Source organism: Budorcas taxicolor, chromosome 8 (assembly GCF_023091745.1).
Source record: "Budorcas taxicolor isolate Tak-1 chromosome 8, Takin1.1, whole genome shotgun sequence".
Taxonomy (NCBI): Eukaryota; Metazoa; Chordata; class Mammalia; order Artiodactyla; family Bovidae; genus Budorcas; species Budorcas taxicolor.
Genome location: NC_068917.1, coordinates 32,487,284 through 32,505,192, shown reverse-complemented (window position 1 = coordinate 32,505,192; position 17,909 = coordinate 32,487,284). Strand labels below are relative to the sequence as shown.

At 39.2% G+C, this 17,909-nt stretch overlaps 1 protein-coding gene across 1 annotated transcript in view; it reads right to left on the bottom strand.

Annotated features, from left to right (window-relative positions):
- FREM1 (FRAS1 related extracellular matrix 1) overlaps positions 1-17,909 on the bottom strand; it is a 149,564-nt gene that overhangs the window by 112,084 nt on the left and 19,571 nt on the right. Inside the window, exons 6-8 of the mRNA XM_052645063.1 lie at positions 14,440-14,548; positions 6,955-7,086; positions 4,482-4,826 (exon numbers count right to left, since the gene is read on the bottom strand). Of these exons, the coding sequence (XP_052501023.1) occupies positions 4,482-4,826; positions 6,955-7,086; positions 14,440-14,548 (586 nt within the window). The remainder of the gene's footprint in view (positions 1-4,481; positions 4,827-6,954; positions 7,087-14,439; positions 14,549-17,909) is intronic.

Sequence of the window (17,909 nt, the reverse complement as noted above, 5' to 3'; positions counted from 1 at the left end):
CAACAGTTGCCTCTGGACACATCCCTGCCCACCAGAGAGGACATGACCCAACTCCAGCCATCTCTGGGTAGACATCAACTCTAGAATAGCCTGGACCCCAGACCCATTCTCCAGGGAGCCTGCTGTAGCTTCTGAACTAGTTGTATCCACCAGTGGGCAGGTAATAACTGCATAAAACCAACTCCAGATATGCAGCCTGCAAACACAGCCTGACCAACTGGACCATGGTCCTATCCACTAGCAAGCCAACACAAGCTTCAGGACTCCCCAGACCCTGCACTCAACAGCGTCAGGAAGTAGTCCCACACACCAGTGATGCAAAACCAGCTCTAGGTCCCCTAGGTCCTGTAACTAGACTCTAGTATCTGACTCTGCCTGCCAGTGGGCCACACTAGCCCTAGGACCTGGTTCTACCCACCACTGGGTGGTAACAGCCCCAGAGTCTCCTGCATCTTGACCCAACCCAACAATAAGCCAGCACTAGTACCACCTTGTGACCTGGTCCCACCAACCAACAGCCAGCAACCTCCACGCAATGCAGGGCCTGGCAACCAACTGGACAGGGACTAAACCAAGCATATTAGACTGCCTACATAGTCAGCCCAGCACAATAGGAAGACACACACATCCCCTAGAGCATATTGCTCGGGTGATGAGAGGGGGATGTGTTGCTAGGACACATGATATCTCCTACAAAGGGCTGCTTCTCCAAGGTCAGAAAGCATAACCAACCTACCAGATACATAAAAATAAAAACAGCAATCTAGGTAAAAGGAGGCAATAAAGGAATGTGTTTCAAACAAATAAGATAAAACCCCATAAGAATAACTAACCAAAATAGAGATAGGCAATCGACCTGAGAAAGGGTTCAAGGTAGTGATTATAAAGATAATCAAATAACCCAAGAGAAAAATGGATGCACAGCATGAGAAATTTTTTTAATGAAAAGTTAAAAAACATGAAGGACAACCAGACAGAGGTGAAGAATACAATAACTGAAGTGAAAAATATCCTAGAAGGAATCAAGAGTAGACTAAATGATATAGAGGAACTGATCAGCGTGCTGGAAGACAGAGTAGTAGAAACCACTGATGCTAAGTAGACAAAAGAAAAAAGATGAAAAGAAATAAGGACAATTTGAGAGACCTCTGGGACAACATCAACCCCCCTAATATTCACATTATAGGAGATGCAGAAGGAGAAGCAAGAGAGAACCTATCAACATATTTGAAGCCATGTCAAAAACTTCCCTAACCTGGTAAAGAAAACAGCTATCTAAGTTTAGGGAGTGCAGGGAGTCCTATATAGGATTCACTCAAAGAGGAACACACCAAGACACATTATAATTATAATGGCAAAATTAAACATAAAGGCAGAACATTAAAAGTGGCAAGGGAAAAGCAACAAATAATTTATAAAGGAACCCCACATAAAGCTATCAGCTGAATTTCAACAAAAATTCTGCAGGCCAAAAGAGAGTGGCACAATATATTTAAAGTGATGAAAAAGAAAAACCTACAACCAAGAATATTCTACCCAGCAAGACTCTTGTTCAGATTTGATGGAGAGATCAACAGGCAAACAGAAGATAAGCGTTCAACACCACCAAACCAGCTTAACAAGAAGTGTTGAAGGAATTTTAAGAGAAAAATAAAATACCACAACTAGAAACATGAAAACTGCAAAAGGAAAATGCTCATTAGTAAAGGCAAACATACAGCACAAAGTTAGTAAGCCATTCACGTACAAAGATACGAGAAAGATTAAAAAACAAAAGTGGTAAAATCATCTACATCCACAATAAGCAGTTAAGGGATTCATAAAACAATTGGATGTAATATATGACATCAAAAGGGCTTCTCTGGTGGCTTAGCAGTAAAGAATCTGCCTGCCAACACAGGAGACACAGGTCCAATCCCTGGGTCAGAAAATCCTCTGGAGAAGGAAATGGAAACCCACCTCATTATTCTTGCCTTGGAAATCCCATGGACAGAGGAGTCCATGGGGTTGCAAGGGTTGGACACAACTTAGCAACTAAACCACCACCATGACATCAAAAGCAGTGAGGAGAGAAGAGTACAGGGTTATTAAAATGTATCTGATATTAAGACACTGATGAAAGAAACTGAAGACAACACAAACAGAGGAAAAGATATATCATGTTCACGTACTGGAAGAATTAAAATTGTTAAAGTGACCATATTACCCAAGGCGATCTACAGATTCAATATAATCCCTATCAATATACCAAGGGCATTTTTCACATAACTAGAACAAATAACTTTAAATTTTGTATGGAAACACCAAACTCTAGATTGTCAAAGCAATCTTGAGAAAGAAGAACAGAGCTAGAGGAAACACACAATGACTTCAGACTGTACTACAAAGCTACAGTAATCAAAACAGTATGATACTGGCACACAGCAGACACACAGATCAATGGAAAAAAACAGAGAACCCAGAGATAAACCCATGCACTTATACTCAATTAATCTGCAACAAAGGAGGCAACACTATACAATGGAGAAACGACACTGTCTTCAATAAGTGGTGCTGGGAAAACTGGACAGTTATGTGTAAAACAATGAAATTAGACCATTCTCTAACACCATATGGCTTTCCTGGTGGTTCAGATAGTAAAGAGTCTTCCTGCAGTGCAGGAGAACCAGGTTCGATCCCTGGGTCAGGAAGATCCCCTAGAGAATTCTTGCCTGGAAAATACCATGGACAGAGGAACCTGGCAGGCTACAGTTCATGGGGTCACAAAGAGTTGAACACAACTGAGCTTTGAACTAATACCATAGACAAAAATAAGCTCAAAATGGATTATAGACCTAAATGTAAGACCTGAAACCATAAAACCCCTGGAAGAAAACTCAGGCAGAACACTCTTTGACATAAACTGTACTGAGGTTTTTTTTTTTGGCTCTGTCTCCTAAAACAAAAATAAACAAATTGGACCTAGTTCAACTTAAAAGTGCAATGAAAGAAACTATCACCACAACAAAAAGACAGTCTACTGAATGGGAGAAAATATTTGCAAATAATATGACAAATAAGGGATTAAAATCCAAAATACACAAATGGCTCATATAACTCAATAGCAAAGTAACAAAAAACCCAATTAAAAAATGGCAGAAGTCTAGAATAGACATTTTTCCACATAAGACTTAGAGATTGCCAACAAGCAGATGAAAAGATGCTCAATACCACTAATCATCAAAGAAATGCAAATGAGATATCATTTCACACCTGTCAGAATGGCCATCACAAGTAAGAAATGGCTAACACAAATAACAAATGCTGGCAAGAATGTGAAGAAAAGGAAACCTTGTACACTCTTGGTGGGATGTAAATTGATATAGCTACTGTGGAAAGCAATATGAAAATTTCTTTAAAAAACTAGACATAGAATTTACCATATATCCCAGCAACTCCACTCCTAGACATACAGTTGAAAAAAATGAAAACACTAATTTGAAAAGATATATGCACCCCAATGTATATTGCAGCACTATTTACAATTGCCTCAATATGGAAGCAACCCAAGTGGACATTAATAAACGAATGGTCAAAGAAGGTGTGCCATTCACACACACACACACACACACACATAATGGAATACTACTCAGCTATTAAAAACAATGAAATTATGCCACTTAAAACAACACAGATGAACTTGAAAGCTATTATGATAAATGAAATGTCAACCAGAGAAAGGCAAATTCTATATATCACTTACATGTGGAATCTAAAAAGTAGAACAAGTGGTGAATGTAACAAAAAAAAGAAACAGACTCACAGATACAGAGAACAAATGAGTGACTACCGGTGGGGAGAGTGAAGGGAGAGGGGCAATATAGGGGTATGGGATTAAGAAGTACCAAGTGCTGTGTCAACTACTATGCATAAAATAAAGCAGCTTCAAAATACATTATACAACACAGGGAATATAACCATATTTTATAATAACAATAAATGGAGTATAACATTCTAACATTGTGGATCACTATGCTGCACACCTAAAACATGTAATATATAGTGCATCAACTATACCTCGATTTTTTTAATAATCTATTAAAAATAAAATCAAATATGTTTAAAAAACAAATAGTCTTAGGTAAAACTGCTTGACGCCTATTTTGTCAAGCTCCTTACCTATCTACTTCAAAAAGTAGTTGTGAAATTATTCTAACAAAGTGTAAATAAAAGTTTTCATGAAACTTTTTATCAATAATCTAGAATAGGTCAAAATATCTCTTCAACCTTATTTGTCCTATCACCTTATATTGTAGACTTAATTTTTCATAGTGTAATGGTTACCTTGAGGCCCAGTTCCAGATGGATAGATCGACTTAACCTAAGTCTCAGTCTTCCCATCTGTGAAATGGGAATAATAATAATAGCATCTTACCTCATAGACTTGATGTCTCTTTTAGCACAAATTCTGACACAAGTGATCTTAACTGCCCAGCACTCACCTATCAGTCCTGGCACTGGTTTCTTCATGATCTCTCCAGCTTGTGGGGGTTTCGTGATATTAAAGAAGATGTAGTCATCACTGGAGTCCATGTCTGAAGCTCTCAGCATGGAACCCTGAATTAGTATGGTCTGCCCCTCTTCCAGTTCAATCACAACATTTGTTATGAGGAATGGCGGACTGTCATCTTTGGGCAAGATGTTGATGGGAAACTTATGTTGGATGCTGTGTTGGCTGTCAAATATCCTGAAGACCACAAAGTCTTTGGTGGAGTCACTGTCATCATGATGATATCGAACGACTCCAGCCTGAAGGTCAGCCACAGTGAAGAGAAACCCTTTCCCCCCTGATGGAAAAAACAGAGATGAGGCAAAATGAGAAAGATATGGAGGCAGCAGGTTAGTAAAAGCAGCACTACAGGAGCGGGTGTGAAATGGAAAGTAGGGCAGCCAATACTTTCCTCACCTGGAAAAGCCATAGATGGTTTAGTGGGCTCTGGGGCTTCAAAGACCCAGTTTTGAATACTAGCTAGTTGTAACACTTATTAGCAGGGTGGACTTAGGCAAGGTATTTAATTTATTTGAGACCCATATATAAAACAGAGATAATACCTACCTAACATTCCTTCTTAAGAATGAGAGAGCTCAAACATAGTGTATCTACAATAAGTATTAGTTGTTCTTCAATTCATTGTTATCAGCCGACAGCACTTCTTAGAGTACTGGCTGCGAACTAGCAACATCAGCACGATTTGGGAAGTCATTAAAAATGCAAGTTCTCAGGCCCTACCCCAGACCTACTGAATCAGAAATTCTGCTACTGGAACTCAGCAATCCATGTTTTATCAAGCCCTCCAGGAGTCTAATGCGTGCTAACGTTTGCGAATCACTGGCTTAATGACCAAGAGCTTGAGCTGTGGTGGCAAATGGCTTGAGTTCACATACCAGCTCAGCCACTTTCTAGACCTTAGACAAGTCAATTTCTCTTAGTCTCAGGTTCTCATTTGCGAAGTAAGAATAATAGTACCTTGCTTCCTAAAGTGGATGTGTGATAAAGTATGTAGAATGCTTTGCACAATTGGGCACAAAGTAAATGCTTAATAAATGTTTGCACTATTTTCTGCCTCCTCTGAGCCAGAATATCATTATGGAGTATGACTCTCCACTTCATTTCTATAATGTTGATAAACATTGCTTCACTCTGCACAAACTACTAATATTTCAATTCTTTCTGCAGATGGCCCATAGCTTTTCCCACTCCAGATGGTTTTATAGATTAAACATGAGTATAGTGAACACTATCGGTTACTTGCCCATCAGCCACTTTCTCCTCCTTCTCAGTACCAGAATCCTAGTCTTATTTGGAATGATGACATAACCATTTAAAAATACTCAGGTTCCCAGACTCTGTTGCACCTAGGGGATAGTATGCAACTAGGTAAGAGATGTAATTAGATTTCATTTCTTCAGGCTCCTAGGAAAAGTTGTTACACAAAGCAAACTTGGATGGCATAGCTTTTTTTAATTCTTCTTTTTCTTTGTTCCTTCCCCTAATGCTCATTAGAAACCTCGATGTGTAGGTACCATTCTGTGACCACTGACAGGGCAGAAAAGAGCTGCTGGCATCATAAATACAGAATATCCATCTCTATGTAACTTGTCACAAGAAGAAAGTAACTCTTGAGTTTAAGTTGCTGTAGTTGGAGTTTTCTTACATGCAACTGAATACCCATCCTAATTTATACATCCAGCTTGAGCTAAGCTCCCATCGTCCTAGGATTAGACAAAAGAATTTATCATTTTTATTTCTACCTTATTTTTTTCAGAATTCCTAATCAAATATAGTGATAAACAAGAGTTCTCTTTCTGCTTTACAAATAGATAAACTAAGACGATGACAGAATTAATTCCTCTGAGCTCCTTACAAGGAATAGACTATATTATTATTAACTATGGATATTTTTATTAGGGCCATTACTTAACTACTACCCTTATAATTATACATAACTACCACCACTTTACATAACTACTACCCTTATAATTATAAAACCACTTCTTTTAAACTATGGTAGCTGCTACTAATAACATAAGAGCATAATTATTACTAAAGTATTAACAACATGTTTTTCTGTTTTTCATTGCATTTCTCTGAACCAGAGAAATGAAAAGGACATATTTTGTCTTTAAACTGGGCTAAAATCATCTATTAAGGAGTATATTTAGAAGGGTTCAAAAAGCAAATCTGAGATTTAAATAATGGTTCAAATATAAAATATCATTCATAAATGGTCACCCATTGATTTGAGCATCTACTACAAAAGTCAATGGTTTCAAGATCTCTGGACCTAGGGAATATGATAATTCATTGAGAAATGGAGCCCAAGAAATAGCATATATATCCTGTTAAATATGATTTGCTTTTGAAGAAAATAATTGTTGGGTTTAATTCTAAGTTAACAAAGTTTGTTCTTTCACCTCTCACAGTAAGGTGTCCGTGCTGCAGGCCATCCACAGTGACTACCTGGACAGCATGAATGTCATCATTGTCCACAATCTGAAACTGTTCCCATGTAATGGCCCTAGACTGTCCCTCCAGGAGATTCAGACCTACAAGAGAAAACAAACAAACAAACAAAAATGTCCTGCAAAGTTCTACAGCATGCCAAGATGACTACTTTAAGACAAGAGTAATAAATTTTCACCCACAAAACTAGGTAAAAATTGTATCTTCAAAAGCTTCTCAAGAAACTACAATTCAGCTTTTAAGTAACATTTTTACTATTAGTAATATTAACTCTAACCTGATGACTGGTTCCTTATGAACTATCCTTTAGAAGCATAATTATGCCAAAAATGAATACTAGAAAGAAATAACAGACGTTATGTTCACAAGGGTCTCTAGTTAAAAAATGTACACAAGGAATTTTTCAAAGGCTGCTTACACATATTTTAAAATGGGCAAGAGTCAGAAGCGCTTTCACACATAAATTCTAAGAGCATAAGTAGCCCACAGGATAGAGTATTAAAGTGGTTAAATAGTCATTAACTGCACAAATACAGAGCTACTGTGCTGGGGAGAGTTTAATGGTGTTAGACAGGAAGAGTCTGAAACTTTGTAATGAGGGCTATGTTTTAGTCTAGATGCTAATAAGGAAGGGATTTTTGTAACTAAAGGAATTCAACAATAAAAGCTTCTCCTTGGACCCAGCATGCTGAAGGGAATGTGGGGAGAAAGGGAAGTGCTGCTCAGAGCCAAGAAGACAGAATCCAGACTGAACACCGCGGTTAGAGACAGGGAGCTGTAGTGCCATCACCCATTCCCATTACCCAACAGACTGAAGAGAACCTTGAAAGGTGGCAAAGCCTTTCAAAGAAACAAGTGTCTTTATGAATTATGGATTTCTCATGGTATAAGCCCAGTAGTGGGATTGTTGGGTCATATGGTAATTTTGTTCCTAGTTTTTTAAGGAATCTCCATACTATTCTCCATAGTGGTTATATCTATTTTCCTTAATGTTTACTGCAGCACTACTTACAATAGCTAGGACTTGGAAGCAACCAAAATGCTCATCAACCAGTAAATGGATAAAGAAGTTGTGGTACATATATTCAATGGAATATTACTCAGCCATAAAAAGGAATGAATTTGAGTCAGTTGAACTTAGGTAGGTGGACCTACAGCCTGTTATACAGAGTGAACTAAGAAAGAGGAAAACAAATATCATATACTAACACACATATATGAATCTATTAAAAAATGGTAGTGATGAACCAATTTACAGGGCAGGAATAGAGACAGACAGAGAATGAACTTGCAGACACAGTAGGGGAAAGAGAGGGTGGGATGAATCGAGTGCACGGAAGCATATACATTACTATGTGTAAAACAGATAGCTAGTGGGAAGTTGCTGTGTAACATAGGGAGCCAGCCTGGGGCTCTGTCATAAATTAGGGGGGGTGGGATGTGGGGGGTGGGATGGGAGGGATTAAGAGGCAGAGTATATATATATATATACTTAAGGCTGATTCAAATTGTTGTACCGCAGAAAACACCACAACCTTGAAAAGTAATTTTCCTCCAATTAAAAAAAAAAAAGAAACGAGAGGATGAAATTTAAAGACTGTGTACTGGTAGACACAGTTAATGCATTAATGCTTCCCCTCAAATCTGCCTGGCTTCCCCTGCCCCTGATGTTGACAAATTGCCTGCTTTCTAGCCTGGCAGCTCCAACAAATTTCCCACAATCCCCACACAGTAAAGCCCTGGCCGCCATCATTGCTTCATCTTCTGATGTCGCTGCCTTCAACTGTCCACTAGACCAAGTTTTGGCATGACCTTCCCTGTGACCGTGGCCAGGTCTCACACCATGGGACTCAAGGAATTTGTACAGTGACTGCTGAGAAGAGCCAAATGACACAATCCCGGACATGTGGGAAGTTAACCCCAGTGAGGCAACTGACTGAGGTGAGAGAAGAGATGGAAGATGCTGACACGTGGTGGTTCACCCCTTCCCAACCCCACCCCTGACTCTTCCCACACAGACTGTTTCCATTTCCTCCTGGAGACATCAGCACTACTGAGCGATAAGCTTTGTTTTCTTGTAAAACTACGACCAGCTCAGTCAAACCATCTTTCTATTTGCTACCCTCCAAATTCCCAACTTCCCTTCCCCTTAACCCAGATTTCAGTACAGGGTTAGTGCATATAATCTGCCTCAGGGGCTCTTTGCTAGGGAACCTGAGTTAAGACATACAGGAATACTGAAAGAAAAAAAAAAGACAGAGAGAGAGAGAGGAAGGAGAGAGAGAGAGGAAGGAAAGCGAGAGAAGTGAGAGAGAAGAAGAGAGTAGAAGGAAAGAAGGCAGGGATGGAGGGATGAAGGGAGGACAATGGCTGGTAACAAGGATTTTGAAGTTGAGAGTGCACAGGACAGCAGAGAACAAGGCATCATGGGATGCAGCAGAGGAGCAAGCAAGAACACTAGAAATTTATGTAGCAAGATATTGATGGTGACTATGTTTTGTGATGGAGTAATGAATAATTTTATCCAACTACTATTATTTCATTCACTTATTCGTTATTATTAACTCTACTTATTGTACTTTCCAAGTTTTCAATGATCTTATATTAAGTTCATAATAATAAAATTGTATTTTAAAAAGAATTCTGATGTTCAAAGTAGTGAAAACCAGATCCGGAGCTCTTAACAAGCCTAGGTTTCTCAGATCACACATATACATGCAGACCATTAAGTCTCTATGCTATATACTAAACTTTGCTGTTGTTCAGTTGCTAAGTCATGTCCAGCTCTTTGCAACCCCATGAACTATAGCACACCAAGTTTCCTTCATTATCTCCTGGAGTCTGCTCATTTTCATATTTATTGAGTATTGAGTCAGTGATGCCATCCAACTACCTCATCCTCTGTCGCTCCCTTCTCCTCCTGCCCTCAATCTTTCCCCTCATTAGGGTCTTTTCCAGTGAGTTGGCTCTTGGTGTCAGGTGGCCAAAGTATTGGAATTTCAGTATCAGTCCTTCCAATGAATAGTCAGGGTTGATTTCTTTTAGGATTGACTGGTATGATCTTGCAGTCCAACGGACTCTCAAGAGTCTTCTCCAACACCACAATTCGAAAGCATCAAACTTTAGATCACCAATTCCTTCTTTTCTCTCATTATCCCTCAAGTAGAGGTAGAACAGGACAGAAAACCAGATTGTAAATGAAGGATGCCCAACTGATATTGTTCATCCCTACTGAAACTCACATATATATAAACACACACATGGTGTGTTACCCATGTGCAAGCACACACATACACACAGGTGCACAAAAGATAATCCATATAAGCTGCCACCTGAGGATTTAAATCAGACAGAGATATTTTCTGTGTTAAATGAACCTACTAGCACTGCTTGAATGCCATTGATGGTAACAGTGGGGAAGGGAAAAATCTTCACTTACATTTCACATTTACATCTGATCTAATTATATACACTGCATTGTAAGTCTTCTCAGAAATGAGAAACAGTACAAAGCCTTCTTTTAAAAGAAGTAAAGCAAGAGGAAATCAACATGGCAGAGTAGGAGGATGCAGAATTTACCTCCCTTCTCCCTCCCACCTTATGAACACATCAAAAATACATCTATACATGGAGCAATTCTCCCTGGAAACGGACTGAAGACTGACAGAAAGACCCTTATGCAACCAAGGCTAAAAGAAAGTTGTGCAGGAAGGGAATAGAAGTAATCACAGAGGGGTCTACACCCCTAGGAGGGGCCACAGGACAGGAGGGACATTACAAGAATGAAGATATTCCTGGGGAGTGAGTGGCTTGAACCATACACTGGGTGCACCAGCCCTGGGGTCAAACGGTGGGAAGATCATTGGCTGGTTTGAAAACCAGTAGGACAACAGGGCTTTAAGAGAGCTAGAGTCTACTCATGAAGAACCTGCACATTCTTGTTTACTCCCAGTATAAGACGGAGAAAGCAGATTGAAATTCCTCAGGACACTGGCTGGCTTCTCTCACAACTGCCTCAATGCATGCCCTGGCCCAGGCTGAGTGCCCTTCCCAGCCCCACTTGCTCAGGGGCACAGCTTCCCACTAGAATGAGGCTGCTACAGCTGAGGAGAGCGCCCAGTTGTGGGGCATGGAGCTGGCTTGGGCCCAACCCTCACGGCTATTGCTCCAGTACCTTGGGACCTGGCCCTACCCCAATAGGGTGGTGGTGTTGGCAACTGAGCAGAGAAGCCCTGGCTCATACCTGGCTCTGGCTCCAGCTCCTCCGTCTCCGGCCGCAACACCTACCAAGTTGATAGAGACCACTATGCTTTCATATCAGATCCAGCACTCCCATGAAATCCACAGGGAACATGCGCAGACTGTACAGACAAGTACAGACTGTTCCCACACAAGGACATACATTTAAGACCACGGTGGGTAACTTTTACTTCGTTTTATAGGACAGAAAAAGTTAACGAAAGCAGGAGCATGGAGAATTTTATTTCAAATGAAAGAACTAAAAAAAGAAACCTGTAAAACCATCCAGTGAAACTGAGATGAATGAATTACCAGATAAAGAATTTAAAGATTAGTAATAAGAATGCTAACTGAGGGGAAAGAATAGATGAGCTAGAGAATCTGAAAAAGTCAAAACTGAAGTATACAATAACTGCAATGAAAAATACACTAGAAATAATTAACAGACTAAGTGACACAGAGGACATATGGTGTTCTGGAAGATAGAATAATGGAAAATATCCAGTCAGAACAACAACAACAGAAAAACAAATTTTAAAAACTGAAAACAGTTTAAGGGACATCTGGAACAACATCAAGCATAATAACATTTACATTACAGAGGTCCTAGCAGGAGAAGAGAGAACAAAAGAGGTCAAAGGATATTTGATGAAATTATGGCTGAAAACTTCCTGAACCTGAAGAAGGAAACAGATTTCCAGGTACAGGAAGCATAGAACGTCCGAAACAAGATGAAACCAAAGAGAATCACACCAAAACATTTCATAATTAAAATGGCAAAAGTTAAAGAGAGAATTCTAAAGGCAGCAGGAAAAAAACAAAGAATCACATACAAGGGAACTCTCCTCCCCCAAGGCTATTTATTAATGGATTTTTCTGCAGAAACTTTGCAGGTCAAAAGGGAATGATGTGATGTATCTAAAGTGCTAAACCAGGAAAAACCTATAACCAAGGATATTTTATCCAGAAAGATTATCCTTCAGAATTAAAGGAGAGATAAAAAAACTTATAAGCAAAAACTGAAAGAGTACATCAACATTAAACCAGTTCTTAAAGAGATGTTAAAGGCTCTTCCCTAAGTTGAAAAGAAACAAATGGGTTACAACAAGAAGTAAGAATTCATATGAAAAGAAAATTCCACTAGTAAAGACAAATATATAGTAAAGGAAAGTTGCACAGTAAAAGACACCATAAACAAAATGAAAAGACAACTTAGTGAATATACAAGCATATAAACAACTCACACAACTCAACAGCAAATAACAATAATCCAATTTAAAAATGGTCAGAAGATTTGAATAGACATTTTCCCAAAGAAGATACATAGATGGCAAACAGGCACATGAAAATATGGTCAACATCGCTAGTCATCAGAAAAATGCAAATCAAGAGCACAGTGAGATATTACTTCACACCTCTCAGAACGACTGTCATCAAAAATAGATGGCAAACAGGCACATGAAAAGATGGTCAGCATTGCTAGTCATCAGAAAAATGCAAATCAAGAGCACATTGAGATATTACTTCACACCTCTCAGAATGACTGTCATCAAAAGAACACAAGTAACAAACGTTGGCAAGGATATAGAGAAAAGGGAACCTCATACACTGACCCTAATGCTGGGAAAGATTAAGAACAGGAGAAGAGGGTGACAGAGGATGAGATGGTTGGATGGCAGCATCAAATCAATGGACATGAGTTTGAGCAAACTCCAGGAGATAGTGAAAGACAGAGAAGACTGGCATGCTGCAGTCCATGGGGTCACAAAGAGACAGACACAACTGAGCAACTGAACAACAAAAACAAAACTGGTGCAGCCACTGTGGAAAAGAGTAGAGAGGTTTCTCAAAAAACTGGAAATTAAACTGCCATATGACCCAGCAATTACACTGCTGAGTATACTGGAATAAAACAAAAACACTAATTGGAAAAGATACTTGCACTCCAGCGTTCATAGCAGGATTATTTACCATAGCCACCACATGAAAACAACCCAAGTGTTCGTTAACAGATGAAAGGATAAAGAAGATATGGTTTATACATACAATGGACTATTACTTAGCCATAATAAAGAATGAGAGTTTGCCATTTGCAACAATCTGGATGCACATAGAGCATATTGTGCTTAGTGAAAAAAATCAGAGAGACAAACACTCTATTTTATCACTTAAGTGTGGAATCTGAAAAATAAAATGAATGAATATGAGAAAACGGAAACAGGCTCACAGATACAGAGAACTAGTGATTACCAGTGGGAAAAAGGAAGAGGGGAGGTGCAATACAGGGAGAATTAATTAAGAGATACAAACTACTAAGTATAAAATAAATAAGCCACAAGGATATATTGTACAATACTGGGAATATAGCCAATATTTTATAACTTTAAATGAAGTATAATATATAAAAATATTGAATCAGTATATTGTATACCTATAACTAATGTAAGATTGAAAGTCAGTCATATATTAAAAATAAGAAGACAAAGCAGTTTAAACTCTTAATTATGTATTTTCATGTCCATGCAACCCAACTTAAAAATAAGATAATGGATTATAGTCTGTGTCTTTCTTTGATTCCTTTGAACAATTTTGAGTTAGAGACCTTTTCTCTCTCAGTCCAACTATGCTCGGTATCACAAACAGTCACTTTTTTGCCTCAATCAAAAAGGGACCTTTTTGGCTTATCTCCTGTAGAGGAAAGAACTTAATTTCAGGACACCAGAATCCTCACTTTAAATTTCTCACCCTGACAATTGGAAAAACAAAACCAAACAAACAACTAGATACCCATAGCCTGTATGGTTTCAGTTGCTTTGTGTGTAAAATAGGAATGCTGCTGCTGCTGCTAAGTCGCTTCAGTCGTGTCCGACTCTGTGCGACCCCATAGACGGCAGCCCATCAGGCTCCCCGGTCCCTGGAATTCTCCAGGCAAGAACACTGGAGTGGGTTGCCATTTCCTTCTCCAATGCATGAAAGTGAAAAGTGAAAGTGAAGCCACTCAGTCGTGTCCGACTCTTAGAGACCCCGTGGACTGCAGCCCACCAGGCTCCTCCGCCCATGGGATTTTCCAGGAAAGAGTACTAGACTGGGGTGCCATGCCTTCCCCATAATGGGAATAAAGCTACCTTTTTTCACTGACCAGTGTACTCTCTTGTCTTCCCTTCCCTGTTCTGTTTGACTCCTATATTGCACTTCACCTGTGTTCCAGGACACTCGCGGGGCATTTGTATCTGCTGTTCTGATGGAGATGTGGACTGTAATAGGTGCGCTCTTCTCAAAGAAGAAGTCATAGACCTCCAGCTCCACCTGTAAACAAACAGTTGAATATGAACTACATATTGATAGTTTATAATATGAAATACCATTAATTCTGGGATATATACCGCAGATGGAGGAAAAACTAATTCAGTTTCTGCTGTTGCCTGACCTCATTTTTGACAATGTAATCTCACTTTTTCCAGCTCTATGTCTTATTCCTTAATTTATCAGTGTTTTTAAATTTTCTTCTCTATGATTGAAGTTCTTAACCTGAAATAAGCAAATATGCTAGCAATGTGTCCCTGCATTTGTTCAGGAGACTACATCAGTCCAGCATGAGACCGCTTCAGCTTCTCATGAAGATATAGGATCTAGACCAGTGGTTCTCCACTGTGATTTCATCCCCCCAGGGAGCATTTGAGAATATCTGAAAACATTTTTGGTCTCATAAATAGGTATGCCCACGGAGGTGCTACAGGCATCTAGTGGATAGAAGCCAGGGAGGCTACTATTAATAACATCCCACCATGACCAGGTCAGTCCTTACAACAAAGAATTAGCCAATTGAAAATGCCAACAATGTTGCAGAGATCCTGATCTACAGGCAGCTATCCCACTAGATATATTATTAAATATCTATATTTTATTTGCTCCCTTGAATTTCATAGCTAATAAGTAGGCTTATACATTTTGAACTTTATTGCATGCTATGTGTGTATTACACCAGGTGCTGACAGAGAAGGATGAGGTATAATATTGTAAAGGAAGGCAAGCTACCTACTTTTGAAGAATGTGTGGTCCATTTGAGAGGATAAAAGAAACAATTAGATAGTACCGTATCAGCAAATACTACATTAAAAAAAGAGATTCAAGAGTGACAAATACACACATTAAAAATGAAACTATACTGATATGGGGGGTATCATTTTGGTGGAGTTGGAGAAGACTCTTGAGAGTCCCTTGGACTGCAAAGAGATCCAACCAGTCCATTCTGAAGGAGATCAACCCTGGGATTTCCTTGGAAGGAATGATGCTAAAGCTGAAACTCCAGTACTTTGGCCACCTCATGCAAAGAGTTGACTCATTGGAAAAGACTCTGATGCTGGGAGGGACTGGGGCAGGAGGAGAAGGGGACGACAGAGGATGAGATGGCTGGATGGCATCACTGACTTGATGAACGCGAGTCTGAGTGAACTCCGGGAGCTGGTGAAGGACAGGGAGGCCTGGCGTGCTGCAATTCATGGGGTCGCAAAGAGTCAGACACGACTGAGTGACTGAACTGAACTGAACTGAATATAAATATATATTAGGTTGAGCCCTATCACTAAGGAACTTTCCTCTAAGATCAATGTAGTACCTACTGGAGTGAAGTTGGATTTTCATGCCTACAAGAGACTGCCTGGTGTAACAGCTGAAGGGAGGATCAGCTAGCTTAAAGCTGCACTGGCCATTGCTCTGCTCGCAGAAATCTCACCCCAGGCAGCTTCCGGCCAAAAGAACTGAGCAGTGCAAAATCTCCACTGAGAAAATTGAAAGTCAACTTCTAATAAAACAAACCAAAAGAGCACACATCTGGACACGTTCTGCTTTAGTATTACACTGTACAAAGCCAGACATAACACATACAAAGCAGACAGAGCAGCAGCGCTTTGTTTGTGGATGTGAGAGAAAACTGGACATCTAAAGAGAAATTACCTCGTGCCACGGATTCCCTGGTGGCTCAGAGGGTAAAGCGTCTACCTGCAATGCAGGAGACCTGGGTTCGATCCCTGAGTCAGGAAGATCCCCTGGAGAAGGAAATGGCAACCCACTCCAGTACTCTTGCCTGGAAAATCCCATGGACAGAGAAGCCTGGTAGACTACAGTCCATGGGATCGCAAGGAGTCAGACACGACTGAGCAACTTCACTTATGGAAGAAATGAGAAGTGAAGACAGGAAAGGAAAAACCAGTTGCCACTTACTATTATGAAGTGAAGAAAATAAAAGTAAAGAGCAAAGTATGGCATTTATAGTCTACCCTTGAGACTAAATGCTAAAAATGCCTAAACTAGATAGAGGGCAATTTGGTAACCCCAGGGACACATATTTCCCTTAATAGACCTGAACTCAAGTCTGTGTTAACCTGCTTATTTAAATTTTATATCATTTTTTAATCAACTTGCTGGTAGGTCTACAAGTTTGTGAAGGGTTATTATGCACAAGTCTGTAACCAGCTGTTCTCTACTCTCATTGAATACAAAACAAGAGGAGAGAGGCAGAAATAGCAGAAATGACTTAGATTAGATAGAAAGACAACTTTCCTGATGAAAAGTGATAGTGAAATGCATCTTTTTAATGAGAATATGGAATCTCCTACCCTGAGTAAGCATTATTACTTAAAATTAAGGACTCCAGTAGAAAACCTTGATGGAAAATAATCTAAAATAACTTTTTAATGAAAAAATTATAAACAAATAGAAGTTAGACCATCTCTAACTTCAGTGGTCTATGTAATGCAAGAAGGTTGTTGGAGGCACCAGAGTTCTCTAACTGGTGAACCTGGGGGCCAAATGTGGCCTCAGAAATGTTTTGCAGCTGGTATTTTATGTTTTAAATTTACAATGTCTTCTATGTTTAAAAGTTGAAACTTTTTTTAAATTTAAATTTATTTTAATTGGAGGCTAATTACAATATTGAAACTTTTTAACTGAAGTATAGTTGATTAACAATGTTATATTAGTTTCGGTATATAGCATGGTGATTCAGTATTTTTGCAGGTGATACTTCATTATAAATTATTACAAGAAAAGGGCTATAATTCCCTATGCTATACAGTATATCTTTGTTGCTTATCTACTTTATACATAGTTAGTTTTTATCAATTAATCCCATACCCTATTTTGTCCCTCCCCCTCCCCTATCCCCTTTAGTAACTACAAGTTTGTTTTCTAGGTCTGTGAGTCTGCTTCAGTTTTGCATAAACATTCACTTGTATTATGAAACTTGAAATATTTTTACCAAAAAAAAGTAGAGCTTTCCAACTTTTCTTAAAAAAGGAAAGCTACAGCAACACTGGGTACATCCATATTCTCACATGCAGCAGTCAGCTGGAGCTGAGTTACATCTGCTTCCTAAATTGCCAGCTCCTTCCTCACTTCCCCCCAATCTCCCTCCGGATGGCTTTGTTCATTTGCATCACCTGCCTGGTTTGCATCTTGATTTGCAGTCATTGATTCTCTTCTTAGATTAGAGAGATTGATAATCTCTCTAATCATTTAGAGAGATTTTAATCACATACTGATGCCCAAATTCCATTTCCAGATGTTCTAATTTAACTTTCCTAAGGAGGAGATAAACAACAACAACAACAACAATTTGGTATTCTTAAAGTGCTCTGGTGACTCCAATATTTAGCCAGAGTTGAGGTGG